The 17,800-nt window shown below is 37.0% G+C and overlaps 2 protein-coding genes across 3 annotated transcripts; one reads left to right on the forward strand and one right to left on the reverse strand.

Moving 5' to 3' along the window:
• Positions 1–215: 215 nt before the first annotated feature.
• On the forward strand, positions 216–7,657 carry LOC139981640 (uncharacterized). Of its 2 annotated transcripts, XM_071994180.1 has the most exons (7): positions 216–237; positions 1,585–1,715; positions 2,576–2,708; positions 3,224–3,295; positions 4,043–4,115; positions 4,681–4,757; positions 5,274–7,657. In XM_071994180.1, exons 2-7 carry the CDS (start codon positions 1,634–1,636, stop codon positions 5,317–5,319), a joined length of 483 nt encoding a protein of 160 aa, XP_071850281.1. In that variant the 5' UTR covers positions 216–237; positions 1,585–1,633; the 3' UTR covers positions 5,320–7,657. The 2 variants fall into 2 exon arrangements, with proteins under 2 accessions (XP_071850281.1, XP_071850280.1); XM_071994179.1 differs by lacking the exon at positions 216–237 and having other exon boundaries at positions 1,585–1,718.
• Positions 7,081–17,024, reverse strand: LOC139981638 (replication factor C subunit 2-like). Its single transcript, XM_071994176.1, has 8 exons — positions 16,603–17,024; positions 15,466–15,577; positions 14,147–14,253; positions 13,325–13,426; positions 12,387–12,645; positions 11,741–11,806; positions 10,510–10,704; positions 7,081–9,725 (listed from the first exon to the last, which is right to left on the reverse strand). Exons 1-8 carry the CDS (start codon positions 16,737–16,739, stop codon positions 9,612–9,614), a joined length of 1,092 nt encoding a protein of 363 aa, XP_071850277.1. The 5' UTR covers positions 16,740–17,024; the 3' UTR covers positions 7,081–9,611.
• Between the last annotated feature and the right edge of the window lie 776 nt (positions 17,025–17,800).

The raw sequence follows: 17,800 nt of genomic DNA on the forward strand, positions 1-17,800 counted from the left end.
ATGTATAAACTTAGCCCACTTTCGCTCCATTCGCCGCGATTTGATCTAGGTGCTCGACCGACCATATATTGTCCTCATCCTTTGGCCTTTTTGGCGTTCAATAGATTTTCTTTACATGGACGGATATTACCATCCCAGTGGAGAGGCCCGCGAATTTCCGAACTGATATTCACTCTTTCCTCAAAGGATCGATCTGAACTGTCGCATCATCATATTTGACGACTAGGAGACTTGAAGGTGATTTTTATGTGTTATTCGAGTAACAATCAGACATTTGATCTTAGCTGTTACCATTGCTTCAATGACGATACGAACTATGATTAGTCCTGGTACTTGTGGTAGTGCAAAGGTTGTTACTAGTCCCACAGGAAGACTACATCGCGTAACTGTAGGCCTGATGTACATATTGATTGGTTGAGTGACATTCAAGTTTGAAACATTGTACTTCTCGTTCTATGAACAGGATATATCGTTGGGGCTTACGCAGGAGATATCAAGAAACAGTAAATGAATACAATACTTACTAGGCACAGTTTGCAAATTGTTCCTACAGCCAGTAACGTTAGGCTACATCATATATGCAACTTCTGCATACGAGTGTACATTGCCCTGCCAAACATTAGTCTGGCCTACTGTAGGCTAAGCCTAACAGTAACACTACACAGTAGCAACAGTGCCAACCTTGCATTTACAGAGCCGCTACAGTAACCTTGGTTTAGGCATAGTTTGACAGAACTGTGAAACTGAAGTAGACTAGGCCTAAGTTAAGCAATTAAAGTAATTTAAAGTGACCAGACGTTTCCAATTTCCAGGGACAATCCCCTGATTTCATGTACAGTCCTCTGAATAAAACTGCCCTAGGCCTAGACCCTATGTCCCCGAAATAAAGGCCTATTCAAATTTGAAGAAAAGGCTTACAACCACAAGCATAAAGTTAATTCACATGTTGATAATGGAAGCCAGATCACTGAATAGTTTCATAGCTTGTACTGTTACACTTGGTGAGTAGTAATAAGACTTCCAGTACCTTCAATTTTGTGTGGCATTGGACATTTATTTTGGGCAAAACACTTGTTTCTGGATGAGGTGTTCTAAACTTGGGCTTTCTTTGACCAACATTGTTGAAACATAAACTCTCTAATGTACAGTGTACAGTAGGTACTGGATACCGATCCTTATTGTCAACATGGGGATGGGGTGTCAACATATGCCCAGATTTCCTGGAAAATATGTTAACCTTAAAATAATGCATACATCACCTATTAACTCATGTTATTAAATGTACTTAATAATATAGTTATATGCTATTTAGCAAACCTACATATCCCACTTAGCAGCAGAATATGATGGCCCTAATATGGTGTCCCTTATCAAGTTCAAAGCATCACTACAAATAGTTCTCACTATTGTGCACATATTTTATTCTTTGAATATCTCAAAATGAGATACATGATAATCCTTACATTACAAGAGCCTTCACCTGGCAGACAACAGTCTGATAATATTACTGCGAAAATTGTGAGGCTCTATTGGACGGACAAACCAGACACTCAGCAGTATTTGTCCTCTTTTATTTTGTTACAGACAGCAAGCTGTGAACTACAACAAGCCATTCCTGTTACTTCACCCAAAAATGCCTAAAAAGAATTCCAAGAAAGGAAATAAGTCAGATTCACCTCGTCCAGCTGAAAGAAGCAGCGAATCAATGGATGCAGGTAGTACAGTACCAATCATTGTACAAATAAAAGAAAAATTAGTAAAACGTCTAGTTTATATTAAATTTTTACAGTTCTTCTCTTCCCTTTCAACATTAAATAACCTTTGATTCATTTATCCAGTTCTTTAATTTACAGGAATACTTTGTGTATTTGTTATTCATTTTGTGTGGCTTTTGGGAATATTTGATCTGGCATCACATACGTAGCAAAATGCCATAACACTAAGTGCAAAGAGTCACAACAGTTTTGAACACAAGAACCATAGTATTTAAGAAGACACAGCCAATAAACTAGTATGCAAAGTTTGACTGACCAGTAAGTTATTCCCCTCAGCTGTAAAAGGTTTTTTATACCATTGCAGCGTGATCTGTTTTGGTATACTTTGCAAGTGTATATAGATTGAAAGAGCATTACACAATCAAAAATTTATGAAAGGGTTCAAAAAGAGAGAAAGGGTGTGTATATATGTGTCAACAGAAGCAACGTTGGATACTTATTAAAGAGTCATCGATATCCTCCCCAATTATGCTAGAAAGTCAAATATTAAGTGGTCACTCATGATGAAACTTCACCCTCAATGGATATTCCCTCATTTATCCATTTCACATTTTTATTTGTCTAAGTGAGCATTCCTTAATATTCTCTGAAGAAAATATGAGAGTCAGAACCTCCTGAAAAGTACTGTTGAAAAGTTTTTACTACTCAAATATGAAAATGTTGAATGTTGTGATGCCACTTGATGTGCTATTTAACGTGCCACTTAATGAATCGTTTGATGAGTCAGATGACTTGCCACTTGGTGCTGTTGCATCACATAGTTCAGTCATTTGTAATCTTCTTCTCTTAATACACCCGAGGTTTGCACAGTAAGCTGGAGTCACAGTCTCGAAAACTGTTGCAAAAAGTGACAGATAAAAGAAAAGCCAGATGGAAGCCGCTCTCCAAAGAGTTGATTAATTTAGTGTTGCAGAGTATTGAAGAGAACAAGCTGTGAGTATATTGTGATTGAAGACTGGTATCATGTACTATGTACAACCAAACTACTCAAACCTGAGTACTAGTCTCAGACTAGCAACAAACTATAGAGTTAATCAAACTCTACCCTTAGCTCTGGATTCTGTTCAGAAAGATTATTATCATCATAACTAGTAAGTAGAATGGTTTACTAGTGGTGTAAAATACATAAAAACAGGGATATCACACAATTTGAAGTAGTAGTGGAGGAGTAGTGACCAGACTAGCTCTGGTATGTGTACAGAAGCATATTATAATCATAACTAGTAACTAGAGTGGTTATTGTAGCTGTGTACAATACATAAGAACAGCAATACCACACAGTTTGAAGTAGTAGTGGGGGAGTAGTGACCAGACTACAGTAGCTCTGGAATGTGTTCAGAAGCATATTATTGTCCAAACTGTGGTGTTACTGTTAACGTTGTGGTGTACGATAGTTTTGTATAGCAATATCACCCAACAATATAACTCTCCTTTTCATCTAATTTCAGATCTGCCTGTGAACAATTAAACAAATCGGACAGGAAGTTTATTTCAGAGCATTTTGCAGATTTAACATCAAGGTGAGGATTGATTTGTTTATGACATCACAGAGTAGGTAATAAAATATTAGTCTGGCATTTTGAATGCCAAAGATGACAAATTAGGCATTTTCCAAATTTTTTTGCCCTGAGGAAAATGAAATGTCTAGCCAAGCAGTATTTCGGCAAGTTTTTTAATTGGCCTACCAGTTTAAGCGAAAGTTGTTAAATTTCCACAATGAACATTGATTTCTACCATTTCATGTCGTTCGGTCTGACTCAGGACGTACAGGTTGGTAAAAAAATTGGATTTTTTTACCATGTTTCACTCCCTAATTGTTCATCTAACAGACCCCAATTACAACTGTGAATCCACTCAATAATTCCTATCCATGTACAGGGTCAACTGTAAAATAATAGCAAATTCGTGTTTGGTATTTTATTCCCCCGATTTGGCCACCAGTTTGGCCGGTCGTGTCACAGAAAGACCAGCAACCCTGTGTGTACACAGTTATATCCATCCATGTAACATCTTGTAATACAAGTATACAACATCATCCATTGAAACAAAGCATAATTGTGATTTCTTATATATATATAGCATATGATCTATATTGAAGTGTGCATTGAGTAAAGCGTTACACACATAACTGGGTGAATGTAGAATCGTCATGCATATTTGGGAGCTGTTAAATATGACGTCAGGTCGATTGCAAGTGTGCAATGAATGAGCATATCTAGAAAGAACTTTTATATTTTTTAACTACTTTCTTACTTCTGCCATTACAGACTTGAAGAGACTTGCACAGAGTGTTTAGCACCTCCTGGAACAGCAGACACCACCATGTTGAGGCCTGCTCTGGTAAGAAAGTACAATGTCTGACTTTAATAAACAAGCCTTTCAAGTATAAATCACTTGAGTAGAGTTTTCACTCAAGCTTTGAGCTCATTAAATTCATTTAATATTTCATGGTTAATAAAATGGGAAGATGAAAAAAGTAAGATTCGTTCCTTGACAGCCCTTCTCTCCACACTCAGTTCTTAAAAACCCTGTTTTGCAGTTATATTAGAATGTTGCCTCTGCTTTTTTTAAGTTCTATGTTTTGACTGAATCCCTCCCTTCCCCACTTTCTGCAACCTCTAAATCTTTCAGAGGCCACTCTGGTGTATCTCCTATTCTATGCTATCTGCTGGTTCAAGTAAGCCTGGCCTAAGACATGCATTTGCAAAACAGAAAGGAAGGATTTGGTGAGAATCAAGTTTAAGTTGTGTCCAGGTAATTTCACAACACTCGTTGAGGTTGGAGGGATGTACAATCATTATCCATTGTATGGTGCTACTGTTAGACAGGAGAAACAGTGTTATAATTAAATCATTATTTTTTTATTATTTATATTTGCCTTTAACATTTTGTTTTTCATTCATAGACTCGTCACACTGCATCACTAAATGAAAGTCAACAAAATTTAAAACAGTTGGAGATGAATATTTCAAAGCTAAAAAAGTAAGTTCATTTGTGTCACCTTAATTTTAATTAGAAAGGAGTATTTAATTATCCATTGTATTAATTAATATCCTCTGTTCTGACTGGTATGCGATGACAGGCCAGCGGTCTTATATTCTGAATGTTATGAAAACCATAGTGTGACATATTTGTTGAGATTTGTTTTAGTTTAGTGAATTCCAAGGTTAGGCAGTCTGCATAAGCTCATTTGTTCTGTATAAAGTGACAGATATATTCTCTCATGCTAGATGTTTGTATTATTTTATTTTTAATGAACTATGCCATTTAGCACAATGGTCTTGTGTTAGCCCCTACCCCTTCCCCCCACCCCACTGCCTCAGTAGTTACTTGTTTGTGACTTACTTGAGTTGAGCCTGCTCTATTCTGTAGGGTTGAATTGTAAAAGAAAATAAACTCAGAATGATATTAATTGGATTCTTAACCTAGTTATTCTATTTTAACGACAAGGATACATATCTTTATGTTTCATATCGTCCGAATGTTTTCTTTCTTCAGAATTATTACGAAAAAGGAAGAAGAGCTGGAAGCTTTGGAAAGATGAGATTGTAAAATAATGTCCGAATTTGAGGAAAAACAAAATTGTACATTGTGGACACAACTTACCATTGGAGAGTCAGAGATATATATATATCTGTTATTGGGCCGGAAATATGTTTTTAGTATGAACTGTTTAGAAAAATAGAAAATACATCCACCGTTTAATGGGCTTGCCTGGCTGATCCACTTAATGCAGATTAGACCGGATTGAATAATTTGCAAAGGAAACAACATTAGTTGCCATGACTAGGTGCAATGTGAAAGTTTTTTTTTTGAGGTGGTTCGTATATTTCGGGTAACTGTTTGGATACACCCTCTGTCCTTGCTGTAGTACTATTGACCAACTCTGGCAACATAAAGGAAAGTGAATTCTACCAGATGTTGTAACTACGATCAAGGGAGAACAAACATTTCTGGTCAGAGAGTAACAATGGCAAATACTGTACCGTTGCACGGACAACCTTGCAATTACTTGGCTCAATTTGCTGACAAGCAACATAAGTATGTGGGAGCGTGGTGGCCAATTGGCTAAGGCATCAGACTTGTGATCCAAGGAATACAGGTTCGAGTCCTGGCCAGATCATTGCGTTGTGTCGTTGGCAAGGCACTTTATCTCAATTGTCTCTCTTCACCCAGGTGTATAAATGGGGACTTGCGAGGTAACTTGTAAATATAGTTGCGTGCGCCGGTTTGTGGCTGCACCCTATGGGAAGTCCCCGGGGGAGACACATGGTTGTGGTGCCCCAGGAGAGATTGTTTGAATTGTGCACACTTTGGTGTGTGTGTGTGACAAGTTACCAATAGCCAGGGATTAAGTTGTAAAGTCGTGTGATAGGGCCTTGGCCTTGAACAAGACTCTCAACCTAAAATAATAATAATAAATATAATAAGTCAACATGGTTCTGTGTGTACCAAATGATTAAAGCACAAATCATGGGAACTACCATCAGACTGAGAATACTTCAAGGATTCATCTAATTTGCATATTGATTGTATGTTGCATATTCAAACAGGTCTCTATGTTGTCTGCTATATCTGTGCAAGTGTTCATTAGAGAGCTTTTCGATTATAATGATAATAATCCAGAAGTCATTGGTTTAGATACCATTCTAGCAGATGATATCTGTGCCATTCCAAAATTTGTTTATAATTTCTCGGTCAGTTTGATGTTTATTATTTATTTAGCTTTTAACATCAACTAAGAAATCAATCTTTTCTGTAGTTGATTGATGCTTTCAAGTACCGTGATTGATATTATTGTCAATTTTTGTTTTGTACATTTTGTTTTTCTTACTTTGTTCTGTTATTTTCTTTCTTTTTCTTTAGGGTTACTAGCTTTGATAAAAACATTTTATGTTTTTTCTAGTATCCTGTATATACCATTACTGCACTGTTTTTGTATGTCTATGTATATGCGAAATATATTAACTGAACTAACTGGACTGAACTTTCAAACGATGTTGAAATTAGTTACATTGATCTGTTAGGGTCATGATAACAGGGGGAGTGATACTACCCCAGTGGAGGTCTGATAAATACTATGAATATTAATATGTGAATATTCATGTTGTGATAGAGAAAAAAACCACCTTATTATCATAGTTGGGCTTAATTGTCAGGGAAAATCTGATTCCACTATCAGAAGTGTGGTAAACTAATTTGTCTTGTTGGTTGCTGGTATGTAAAAGTTGTGAAAGAGGGGTTGTATGAAGGGTTTATTAGGGGGATGATCCATTATTTTATGTTTTGTGGTTTCTATTTATCGTTTTTGTGTAGTTTGTGCGTGTTGTTCTTAAAGCTGTACGTTGCATTGAAATTGGTTGAATATTGGGGTAACACAAACTAAAGGTTCTTTCTCGGGTGACTTTTCTTATAAAGGCATGTTACTTTTAAGTTCACCAATTCACAACAGAAACGATGACATTTTGCATAAAATACAGAAGATAGCAGGGGGAATAAACTCAAAAAATTACATTAAATTTTCGAGACACAAAACTTTGTATTATTGGACTAAACAGAATAACCAGTCACTAAATAGGAGCCACCAATGACATTCTCTTTGTAAGTTTGATTGGATTTCAGTTATTTGTGAGTATTGTACAGCTTACAATAATATGAAGTGATAATCCAACAAATTAGCCTCCAAATGTAAATGATGTAAGGACTCTTCTTTTCATCAATCTCTATTATTTTAGTTGTAAATGAATTATTTAACTTCATAGCTTCATAATTTGCTTTGTATATATTGTAAAGTGGTTCATATATTGGCCTGGAGTTTTGTGTATATAAACTGTTTTTTTCATATTATATAATAGATGCCATATAATACATGGAAAAGAAACGAAATCTCTCACAGTTTATATGTTTATTTACAACACTGGTTTGATCACCATATTGATGTCATATGGATATCACCATGGTGATGTGACATCATCAAACTTAGTGAAATGATCACATTTTAAGGATATTAAATGACAAAGCAAACCAACCTGCCATCTTCATCGTATGTGATAGAGATTTCCTCTACAATATTAGTAGACAGTGTCTGCCACCGTAATATCCCTTAAATGGTAAAGATGAGGGATGGGTTTGCTTCTCCTTATAAGAACTTCAATTTATACCAAAATGTCATGATGGTGACATCAACAACCTGCCACCTACTGTGTTTGACTAGTACTATCAACAAGGCTGAGCTACAGCTCTTCCAATATTAATTCCATGTTAGGTGAAGTCTTGAAGCATTCTTTATATCCCCTGCCCTGCCAGCATTAAATGCAAATGTGAACAACTTCTTTGGTCTGTTACAAAAAAATTTTACATGAAAATACGTAACCAGGTGAATTGTACAATTGTCATTGTCGTGTTCAGATGATGTTATATTCATGAAACTAATCGCAAGTTAAACTTAAAAGCTAGGACATTGCCTTCTTTCAAGACTTTCTCTCCATGAGACAAGAAAAGCCCCAATTTGAATGTGCAAAGTTTATTGGGCATCCTGTCATCATACTGTATCAATACACTTAAATCTCATTTACTTTGATTTTAAATCTTAACAATAAGATGAGACTTGTTGTTGAGAAATGGGCAGATGTACGGTAATATTAGAACTTCTTTCAGAAAAATGATCTCCATTCCCTGTACATCAGACTGCTAAATACCACTCTTTACTGTCTTCCCCCCCCTCCCAATTTCATGCTTTAAAGGCATTGAAGACTCGCCACAAACCATGTGCCGCACTCTGAAAAAGTTTAACTTTCTGTTGCTTGCAAGTGAAGTTTTTTTCATGTGGCTACAAAATGCAGACAGTAATGAAATGTGATACGTTGTTATCTTTTATCTAGACCTGAGATGGCCATCGCTGCTATATACACTGTGTTGTGGGTATTGACTGTAGCTGTATGTATTGACTACACTACACAGTGTCTAATCACCTACGGTAGCAAGCTGTGTGTGTATTTTCTGGGATCGATGGTGGTGTCTAACACTTCTGTTACACCTCATTCGAAACTAGGTCAGATTACCAGCATTAGACATTTCTTTGTGCGCAAGTCTTTAATGCCTTTAAAGCACTCGCATTAATAGTATGTACAGTTCTAACCATTTATCTCTTAGATAACTGATATTCATAAGTTTGACATGAAAATACAGTAATATAGAAAACAAAATTGTCCAAACTGGATGGAAATTGAAGTGAAGATGATGTGATTGTACATGAACACAATTTATAATTATCCTCGTTGCTCACCAGTTTGATTTTTGACAGTGCGTCAATGTATTTCATGGCTACTTTAAGTGTATGTTGTTAGTAACCAATCTTGCAGTCTGTTTATCATTGGAAGTATGCCACTACCTATTCACTCTGTACTTGCCTGCCTTTAAATTTCTCCACATGTGTCCTTTTACCCTTGTCACCACTGCGACACACATCTGTGGATGTTAACTTTCTGCCTACGTCTTACCGTTTAAACTTATTACGCAACTGGCAATCATGGTCACGTTCATCCATTCTCCCAACAAGAAACAAACCACTTGTCTTGTACATTTCAACGGGAAAGTGTAAAAGGTCATTTATGGAATCGAGCCAATATTGGTTGAAGAGAGGACATATTGACATCTCTTTATTAATGTTAACAATCATCCCAATTGGAATATGATATTTCCAAGATTCAAAATCCTATCGAGACATCCTTCATCAGATAGTTGTGGTCTGCAACAGTTACTTCTGAACTTTAAGAGCTACGTCCTGAAGAATGGAAAGAGTTCTTGTCCCCACTGTTTGGTCAGAGTTGTTTACCTTCAGGACTCCACCTGTGGTTCTTCTGTTTTCTTACATAACCTTGCTAATAAACCTGACATCTGTAAGAGAGAGTTCACCCCTTCTGCAATTCTCATTTGGGTGAAACCAATTTCCTGAAAGAAAAGAAGATTATCAAACAGTGTAAATTTTCTTGTTCACACAAAATCTCAGGACTTCTTTCACTTTTTGGGATAAATGCTTCTAAGAGTGTTTTAAAGAGTACAGGGCATTTTAACCAGTCCGATAGTTAACTTTGATAAAGTATAAATGTCACTGTGTACTCACAAAGGGACATGTTATATATTAAAGGACCAAATTGTTCTGGTATTGGAGATCCTGTTACCAAATAAAATTCCAGACTTTCTTCAAGTACAACAACAAGTCTGTTTCAAGTCTTACTATGAAGCCTACACACTAATGATGACATAATGTTAGGCTACCCTCAGTAAGTCTAACAACTGTAACCTTGCAAAATGCATGCTAACCAGTTTTGTTAATTTGTGGTGAGGGGAACATTCAAAGATCCATGAACACCAAACATGAAATGATGTAGCCATAACTTTTCACCAGTTTGATTTATTACATTAACTTTATCTCAGACTTCTTAAATCTTGCTCGCGTAAGTCATATCGCATGATATAAGGAGAGGTGTTCAAATGAGGTTTTTCCTCACTTTTTCAGACTAAACGTCAAACATCAAGGACTTCTATGACCATGTTGAGAGGTTTTTACTTTGCCTTCTTTCCCAGATGAGGAGAGAACCGTGTGTTCCACTGCCTATCAGTACTGCCACATTCACAATCATCATATCCTACACTCAAGTACACTATAATACAAGGTTACCTCTATTTTCCAGTTTTTCCCTTTGATACGTCAACATTTGCCATTTTGACTTACCTTAACATATTCTAGCTTCAGGAATTCTGGCATCGGATGTGTTTTACAGTTTTTGAAGACGTTGCCGATGATGTCCTGTGGGGAATAGCCCATCCTCCACATGTGGTTCATTATTTCATATGCTTTGTCTATTTCTCCTTGCACGCAATGGTCTAACATCTGTTTTATCATAGTTGGGTGTGGCTCATCACAGACCTACAGTTAACAGGAGAGAGCAATATAATCAAATACAAGATGCCGTCTTCATTATCGTTACGAGTCTAAGGGGATACTTGTAATCCATAAACACGTCGTCAAACACATTTGAGCAATCACCAACAATATAATACAACGACAGCAACACAAATAAATTCAATAAGTATGTTGTTCAAGGTGCAACACAAAGTAAGAATGAAAATAAAAAAATTCAATAAGTATGTTGTTCAAGGTGCAACACAAAGTAAGAATGAAAATAAAAAAATGTTTCAATGAAACAACAGAAGAATTTGAAAATCCTTGCCTAAAAATAAATAAGTAAAAACGCTTCCACGGAATTCATTCATGAATAAGAACAAGTATTAAACTCAGTGCCAACATCCAGACCAAAGTTTTTAAAAACAAAGTAAAGTAAGAACTGACAAGAAAGGCCTTGATATCAACAGCAAACACAACAGGTACCACAGCTGCAGGTTAAACAGTCTAAGAAGGTGTATAACAAACAGACCTCTCCGCTAAATCCCCCCCCGTCCCCTTCCCAAATGCCTTAATTCCCAAACATTAACATAAAATAACAGTTGTCCATGGCACAGCCAAAACAAACATTAGAATTACAAGTCCTGTGCTGCTAAGGATTTTCACCAATTAAGGGCTGCACTGTGCAGTTGGTAAAGCACAGGTCCGGTCTGGAGGTCACTGGTTTGAACCCCGTTCTAGCAAATCATTTTTTTGCTCTTTTAAAATATATCTTAGTTTACTTTTCTTTACGTGAGGGGATACATTGCAGTACAATTTAAAGGCACCTAGCTAAACTTGATGTCAAAAACAGTGTATGTGTATGAAAGGTCCATGTACGACAACACTTCAACAGGTTTACAATGGTTATTCTATCTAACTCATTTCATAAAATGACAGTATTATGTATTATTCTCAATTCCAATTACCATTGAGGTTAGGTCAACAGCCTAACATATACAGTTTGCATTTATCACTTAAAGAATTATTTCTATTGGTAAGGCGAGTTCCAGAAACCTACTTTGAAAACATTCTCGCTTGTGACCTCCCCAAATCCAGAGAACGTTGACTGGAGATTGTTAACTGCCTGTGCGAGAAAGAAAAGATTAATGTAAAACTGTTATAAAGATCAAATATGTAAATGTATATTGTTTCTAACAGTGGGTGTACTACTCCTAATGGAAGCATTCCAGTTTTTGTAGATGAAACCTCTCAAAAACGTTATTGAATTTCCTTCTAAAACAAAACATTTCTATGATTTTGATGAGTAAGATGGGAGCAAGCCTCAAAATTTGGGCTATTTACTGTCTAAATGCCATAGGATTTTGCTATTTGCCAGTATATAGAAAGAAACTTGCAATATTCTGTCATTGGATATTAGGAATTTAAAAACGTGATAGGTCATTTAACAATCGTCAGTCGAAGAAATTGCATGATTTCTGTAACCTAATAAAAGCCCTGTATTACTGCTTCATTATCAGCAAATATGATAGGGCTGCTCTCAAAAGCTTGAACAAAAAAGCCAGGCTGTTGTTTTCCCCTACTTTTATGTTCTTTTTTTTGGGGGGGGAGGGGGAGCTGCAATTTATAGTTCCTTTAAGGAGAAGGTTAAGTTTCAAGAGAATCTAAACATAAATTTGTCCGATAGTACATGGCTACAACGCTACCTGTCTCATATCTCCTTGGCTGGTGTAAATAATCGCTTCTAATCCGGTATCGTCGTAAGTTATGCTCTCGGCTTCGCAGATTTCCAGGAGCCTCTTCAAGAGTTGAGCGTCCGTTAACTTTGAGTATCTCAGCACGGCACATCTCGACTGGATGGGTTCGATGATTTTGTCAGATGCATTACAGGCCAGGGCAAACCTTGTCGTCTTGGAATAGATCTCCATGGTCCTGCGCAGTGCCTGTTGCGCCCCTGCCGTCATACTATGGAAGTAAAGACAGCATATGGAGTCTATCCTTGTACAATGGATCACTGAGCACTGAAATGTGAGCTTGTTGCACGTAAGTATTCATTTCTCATGATCACAGCCATATGGTTTTTAATCAGGCAATGTTTTGCCTTTGTGGTACATAATCATGTAAAAAGCACATTTTATAATATTTTGAGTTTCCTTTCAAAGAAGAATGAACCGTATTCTGACCTGCCCATTTCTCTTCTCAATTCAGAAAGTCAGGACAAAATTTTAACCATCGCTCAAGACTACTAAATCCCTATTCAGACAACCAAAATCAGCTTTGGAGGTTGTCTTGTAGACTATTAGTTGTGTACATCAAATTTAGATTGTTAAACTCCCAAACAAGTTAAATGAAAAATTGGTATCTTCCTCCATTACTTTGAATATACTGTACAATATATATATAAACATAGTGGTCAGCCTTTGATCCAGCCAATGGGGAATTTTACTGGCCCAAATCTGGTTCTACTCAACAAACCCACAATTCTCTTCTATAGTGTACATATCTGTCTTTCTTTGTTACTTTGCTACATTTCTGCCGACACCCAAATTTGCTGTTCAGACGACCAAAAAGTAATGTCTGGTTGTCCATGTGACGACCAAAAGATAAAATCCTAGAGAATTTTTCCATGACGGTTTAAACGTACCTATCTGCCTCGTCCAGGATAATGATCTTGTGACATCCTTTAGACATTGTGACTTTCTTCTGTGCGAACATTTTAATCTTGTTACGGACCACATCTATACCTCTGGGTAGGAGGAGTAGTTAGAAAAAAAAGGTCAAATTAAATAGAAAATTAGCATAATTTGATGTAATCTGTGTGAGGGAAGTTTTGTTTGATGGGCAGTATTTGTGGATGGAGCAATATTTGACACTAGCAACTTAGTGCAAGATATTGATACAGCATTCTATGAATAGAAACCATGGCAACATGTTTGTAAATCATCAAGCATCTTGACTGTTATGTCTAAACCTGAAGAGTTTCTATGAATTTCTTCTGAGAATGCCACTGTTCACCCCTGGTCACACCCAATCCCCTTTCCTTGCAACCTCTGTCAGGAGAACATCTTTTTTTGATATGTTATCAAACAAGTCTGGGTGCAAATATTGGGTGAATTGAGACAATTTTTAGACCACCTTGGCCTCCAAGGAGCAGCATACAATAATTGTTTACTATTGTTAGTACGAAAACTTCAGGTTCTCATAGCGAAAAATCTTCATGGTCATTATACAGAAAGTTGATGGTGCCATAAATGGCCAATATATCAGCTATCCAGTGATGGTTAGGGTTTATAGCTAGTGAAAACTCTAACAAGGACTTAGAGACAACATAACTTTGACGATTTAGTGTTTAAGTCAATGTTGCAATTATATAGAGTATACTATGTTAATGAAAGAACTCATAGGATTATTTAGCAGATTTGGCCATGTGTAAGATGGACACTCTTATCAAAGGGGATACTCTTACCTTTCATTTGATGCATTTAGTTCCATGACGGCATCTTTGTAGATGGGGCCGAGAAGTGTCCGGGCCAGACATAGGATGCTTGTAGTTTTACCAGTTCCTGGTGGTCCCTGAAGAAGAAAATCAACTTAGAGGTCAATTTTGAGCATTTTCAACCATCTCTGTATATTACTACAGAGATGGTGGAAAAAGTCTTTTATTAATTTGGTTTCAATATACTTGTACAGTATATAAACTAGGGTGCCCACATTTTTTCCAGGCAGTCTGGGGAAAAGAAATTGTTGACATCAATGGTTACTACCTATTCTGGCAGTTTAAATGGAAGGATGAGATTCTGAGAACGTGTCAGTGTTTGAGTGTTCTAAGTTTCAAGGATGCTAACAAATGCCATCACTTCATTCACAAATAAGTATTTTGTCCAAGATAAAATCCAATACAAATTTATCACTAAGAGCAAAAAGATGTTATCCAAACTATGGAATTATTCAATGATCTGGGTTTCTCCTTTATCTGTGACTCCTGCATGAACTTGAGAATCAAAAATATTGTCAAAGCCTGGTTATTAACGTATCTCGCAAGTTTTCATGAAAGGCACTCTAAAAGTGAAGTCTTTTCTCTATACTTCGAAATAACACACAAAGATTTTTAACAAGAAACTCCCCCTTCGAGCTTTAAAACTACTTTCTTGTGCCAGGCCAAATAGATTTTAAAGAAGTTTTTACAAATTTTGTTATCCCACATGATTAAATTGAGTTTAAAGAATATCAAATTAAATGAAATTCATGAAGAAAAAAAACATATCACTGAGAGTTAAAGCTATTTTATACTATTATACATTTATATATTTAAAGGCATTGAAGACTCACCCCCAAACCGCGTTGCGCCATCTGAAAAAGTTAACTTTCTGTTGCTTGCAAGTGACGTTTTGTTCATGTCGCTACAAAATGCAGACAGTAATGAAACGTGATACCTTGTTATATTTAGCTGGACCTGAGATGTCCATCGCTGTATCGTTTATACTGTACACTGTGCTGTGGGTATTGACCGAAACTGTATGTACTGACTGTACACTAGTGTCTAATTACCGACGGTTACAAGCTGTGTGTGTATTTTCTGGGATCGATGGTGGTGTCTAACACTTCTGTTACACCTCATTCGAAACTAGGTCAGATTACCGGCATTAGACGTTTCTTTTTGCGTGAGTCTTCACACCCTTTAATACCAATCACATTTCTTCCATAATTAAGTCACCTTTTAGATGGCTTTATAACTTGTAATTTACACTTGATGATGTTTTGTTCATCTAGATTTGTTTTACTTACTGCTATAATAATGTTAGGAACATTTCCTTCCCTGGCAAAGACTTCCAATCGACTAACAGTCTCTTCATTTCCGGCTACATCTTTCAGCGTTGTAGGTCTGTACTTTTCAACCCTGGTTGTCAAGAAGTTAAGACATAAAAATTAGTTTTGAAACATTTTAATTTCACAAACATTTTCAAATAGCAAATTAACAAGTTATAGAACTTATAGACTCTACCTACCACTTTCGTGATACTACTGAATGACAGCAGCTGCTTATATTGCAAACAAAATTGAATGAGTTATAAACAGTTTGGGAATTTAATCGTCTTCTGTGATTTGCAACTTCCCTGGAAAATTGCAGAAAGTTTGGGCAAACAAAACACAATGTTTTTAATTCAAATTAATAGCTTGTTGTTGAGTAAACTGCAATTTATAAAAAAAAATTATAGTGTCCCAATTCCAAGACCATGCACTGTACAGTTTGTGGGCTTATATACGTTAAGGTGACCAGACGTCCCCGATTTTCAGGGACAGTCCTCGATTACAGTGTCTGTCCACGATGACCAAGTGTCCCCAAAAATGTCCCCGATTCGTCAAAATGTTCAGGAATTTCGAAAATATCCCACATTATTAGTAAAATAATTGTAAAAACAAAAGTTTGTCAAGTGTGCAGTCGCAGAAAGGAACAGAACACAAATTTATGACACCAGCAACTCACAAGTTCTCAAACAACCCCGTAAAGGAAGTGAATTTCATCTAAGAGAAAGCTACATTTTTGAAAGTAAAATTGATTTAAAAAGTGCTTCTAAGTATCACCATTTTACATCTAAAGCACCTTAGGTACTTGAACATATTCACCCCTCCCTTAAACCCTACCCCATTTCAGTCACGCAATAAATGTCCCCGATTCCAGTCAGGAAAATATGGTCACCTTACTATATGGCCTACAGTATTTTTGACTGTTCAGATTCGACAGTCTTTCAAGGTTTGGCCCATGCATTTTGTCTTTTGTCTGATGGTTTCACTTTCAAATTTCCTTGACGATGTTCATATCTTTTTGAGTGATGTATGTATAGCATAGTCTAAGTTATGTCCTAAGTTAGGCTAGGCCAGAGTTGGACAGCCCAGATAAACTAGCGACAAACTTGATCATACCACGGCACTTGGTACTTCTTTGACGACTTGCCAGGTTTCGACTTTGTTGATATCTTCGCTTCGCTATCCTTTTCACTAACAACGCCTGCTTCTTTTCCCTTTGATTCTACTTTGCTTTGGCTTTCCGTCTCCATCATTTATGTAATTTTCGTACTGTTACTAAATTGTAGAGGATCGTTGCGAGGCTGGTATTGGCCTGTGTACGTTTTCACGTGCATTTGACTTCGTTTCGCGAAATAGGTCCACATATGCGATGGTATGTCACAATTGTTGTTCCCGCGCTTTTGTGTGTGAACTGTACTTCCGGAATATCCTTGGGAAGTCATTTGTGGGAGACAGCAGTCGACCTCACATATTCCAATGAGACTAAGGAGGGGACATGGAAGGGATGAGCGGGCATGAAACAGAAAGGGATGAAGTGACCACAGTGCAGAAGTTCTCCCAACATTGACCACACGTTAAGTACTTTGAGAGGGGGAGGGGTTGGAGGGGGGGTATACAATTTTTAAGGGTCTTAATTTAAGGTCTGAATGATTCTTTATACACATGTGCGTTAAAGTATTTCTTCTGACTCTAAATCTGGAGATGTCTAGGAAACCAAATGTCCACATCAGTCGATTTATAACATGACTGGTGGGGGTGCCCGCATAATAGTGAATTCGAGGTTATTCAGTAAAGATATATGGTCCATATTCCCTCCCTCCTCCCCCCCACCCTCATTGGTATTAAGGAGGGAATGTGGCCCTCAATACAACCCAGCGCCATCCATGCGGGTCTGGGTTAGTCTCCCAGAAAAATCTTGCACGTCAAATGGTTCATTCTGTGGCATATTTAAACGTATACGGCTGTGCCCATAGATATACTTTTGATTTGATTTTGTCAACTTGGAAAATGGGCCTGCCCTTTCCCACTTCCATTGCAAGTTCTCGAGATAAAAAACACCTTATGGAACCGCGCCCTGATTCCCAGATTAACTTCTTTTGTTGGATGTGTGGGGCGAGGGAGGGGGGGGGGAGGAAACATTTGGTACTTATATTTTGCCGTAATGTCAATTCTCGGCAAGCTTGTCGATAACCAATTATATACAACGATCGTAAATGAAAAAGGGTCGAATGCCTACAATCCATGAGGATTAAATTAAACGATTCAACTGATACTAGTGTAAGAGGTATACGCCATTCTCATATTTATATACATT

Source organism: Apostichopus japonicus, chromosome 15 (genome assembly GCF_037975245.1).
Source record: "Apostichopus japonicus isolate 1M-3 chromosome 15, ASM3797524v1, whole genome shotgun sequence".
In the NCBI taxonomy this organism is placed as follows: Eukaryota; Metazoa; Echinodermata; class Holothuroidea; order Aspidochirotida; family Stichopodidae; genus Apostichopus; species Apostichopus japonicus.